At 43.8% G+C, this 964-nt stretch overlaps 1 protein-coding gene across 1 annotated transcript in view; it reads right to left on the bottom strand.

The window, feature by feature from the left end:
* Positions 1–964, bottom strand: part of LOC126490947 (carcinoembryonic antigen-related cell adhesion molecule 3-like) — a 50060-nt gene that overhangs the window by 34320 nt on the left and 14776 nt on the right. The window contains 1 exon segment of the mRNA XM_050126266.1: positions 604–963. Coding sequence (XP_049982223.1) covers positions 604–963 — 360 coding nt within the window.

Raw genomic sequence — 964 nt, 5'->3', positions numbered from 1 at the left:
ATATAAAGGGATTATATATTGGTGATTGATGTGGAAGGGTTCACTATAGCAAGCATTCCCACTCCTGGGCTAGATGTACTGGGTGATATATAAGAGCAGACTTACCAAGCCATGTAAACTAAGCCAGTAAGCAGCATACCTCCATAATCCCTGTCCCAGTTGATGGATTTTATTTATGACACTTTCAACTTGGGATTAATAAATACACCAGTTTGATATGGACGGTGAAAAAACATTGTCCCCTATCAGTTAGACAAGAAAGTAAGGTTTGAGTCCTAGCAAAACGTTCCTCGCTCACAGTAGTCCAGTCTTGGAAAGATGAGAGTTCAGGGCTCCCTGTTCTACATTCTCCCAAGAGACTGGGCTAACTCTGACTTCTTAGGCTAAATTATTTTCCAGCAAGGTCTTCCTTGACGTGTGTGGGATATAGTTAGAAGATACAGTCTGACATATGATCATTTTTCTCTAACATGTGTCATGCATTTAGTGCTCAAACACCAACACTGAGACACAGTGTAGAGGGAAGCGAGGTACAGGGCAGGCATCATAATCCTATGTGTCCAAGCCCCACCCTGCACTGAATGATCACAGAGAATCACTTACTGTTCACCTGCAGTTGCACATGTGCTAATTCTGTTTTCATATCTGTACTTAGAGTTCGTAGGGTATATAATCCAGCATCCTTCCAGGTGACATTGTGGAGCAGAAGGGATCCATTGCTGTACACTGTCTCTCGACCACTGTGTGCAGGGCCCAGCACACTTGAATTCATGGTTATTATGTGTCTTGCAACTTCAAGATCATTGGACACAATCATCCCCTTGTACCAGAAAAGGGATCGAATATTCTCTGGGAGATTGTGAATGAGTAGAAGAACACTTCCCCCTTCAGCAATTATGGGGGGCACTGATTCAATAGTGACTTGGGCAGAGGTGGAAAGGGGTCCACAGGTCCAAAGGAAGGC

This window comes from Alexandromys fortis, unplaced genomic scaffold (assembly GCF_014885135.2).
Source record: "Alexandromys fortis isolate MF-2015 unplaced genomic scaffold, M_Fortis_MF-2015_v1.1 scaffold_240, whole genome shotgun sequence".
In the NCBI taxonomy this organism is placed as follows: Eukaryota; Metazoa; Chordata; class Mammalia; order Rodentia; family Cricetidae; genus Alexandromys; species Alexandromys fortis.
Note: the sequence above shows the minus strand (reverse complement) of the source record. Positions and strands in the feature narration are given on the sequence as shown.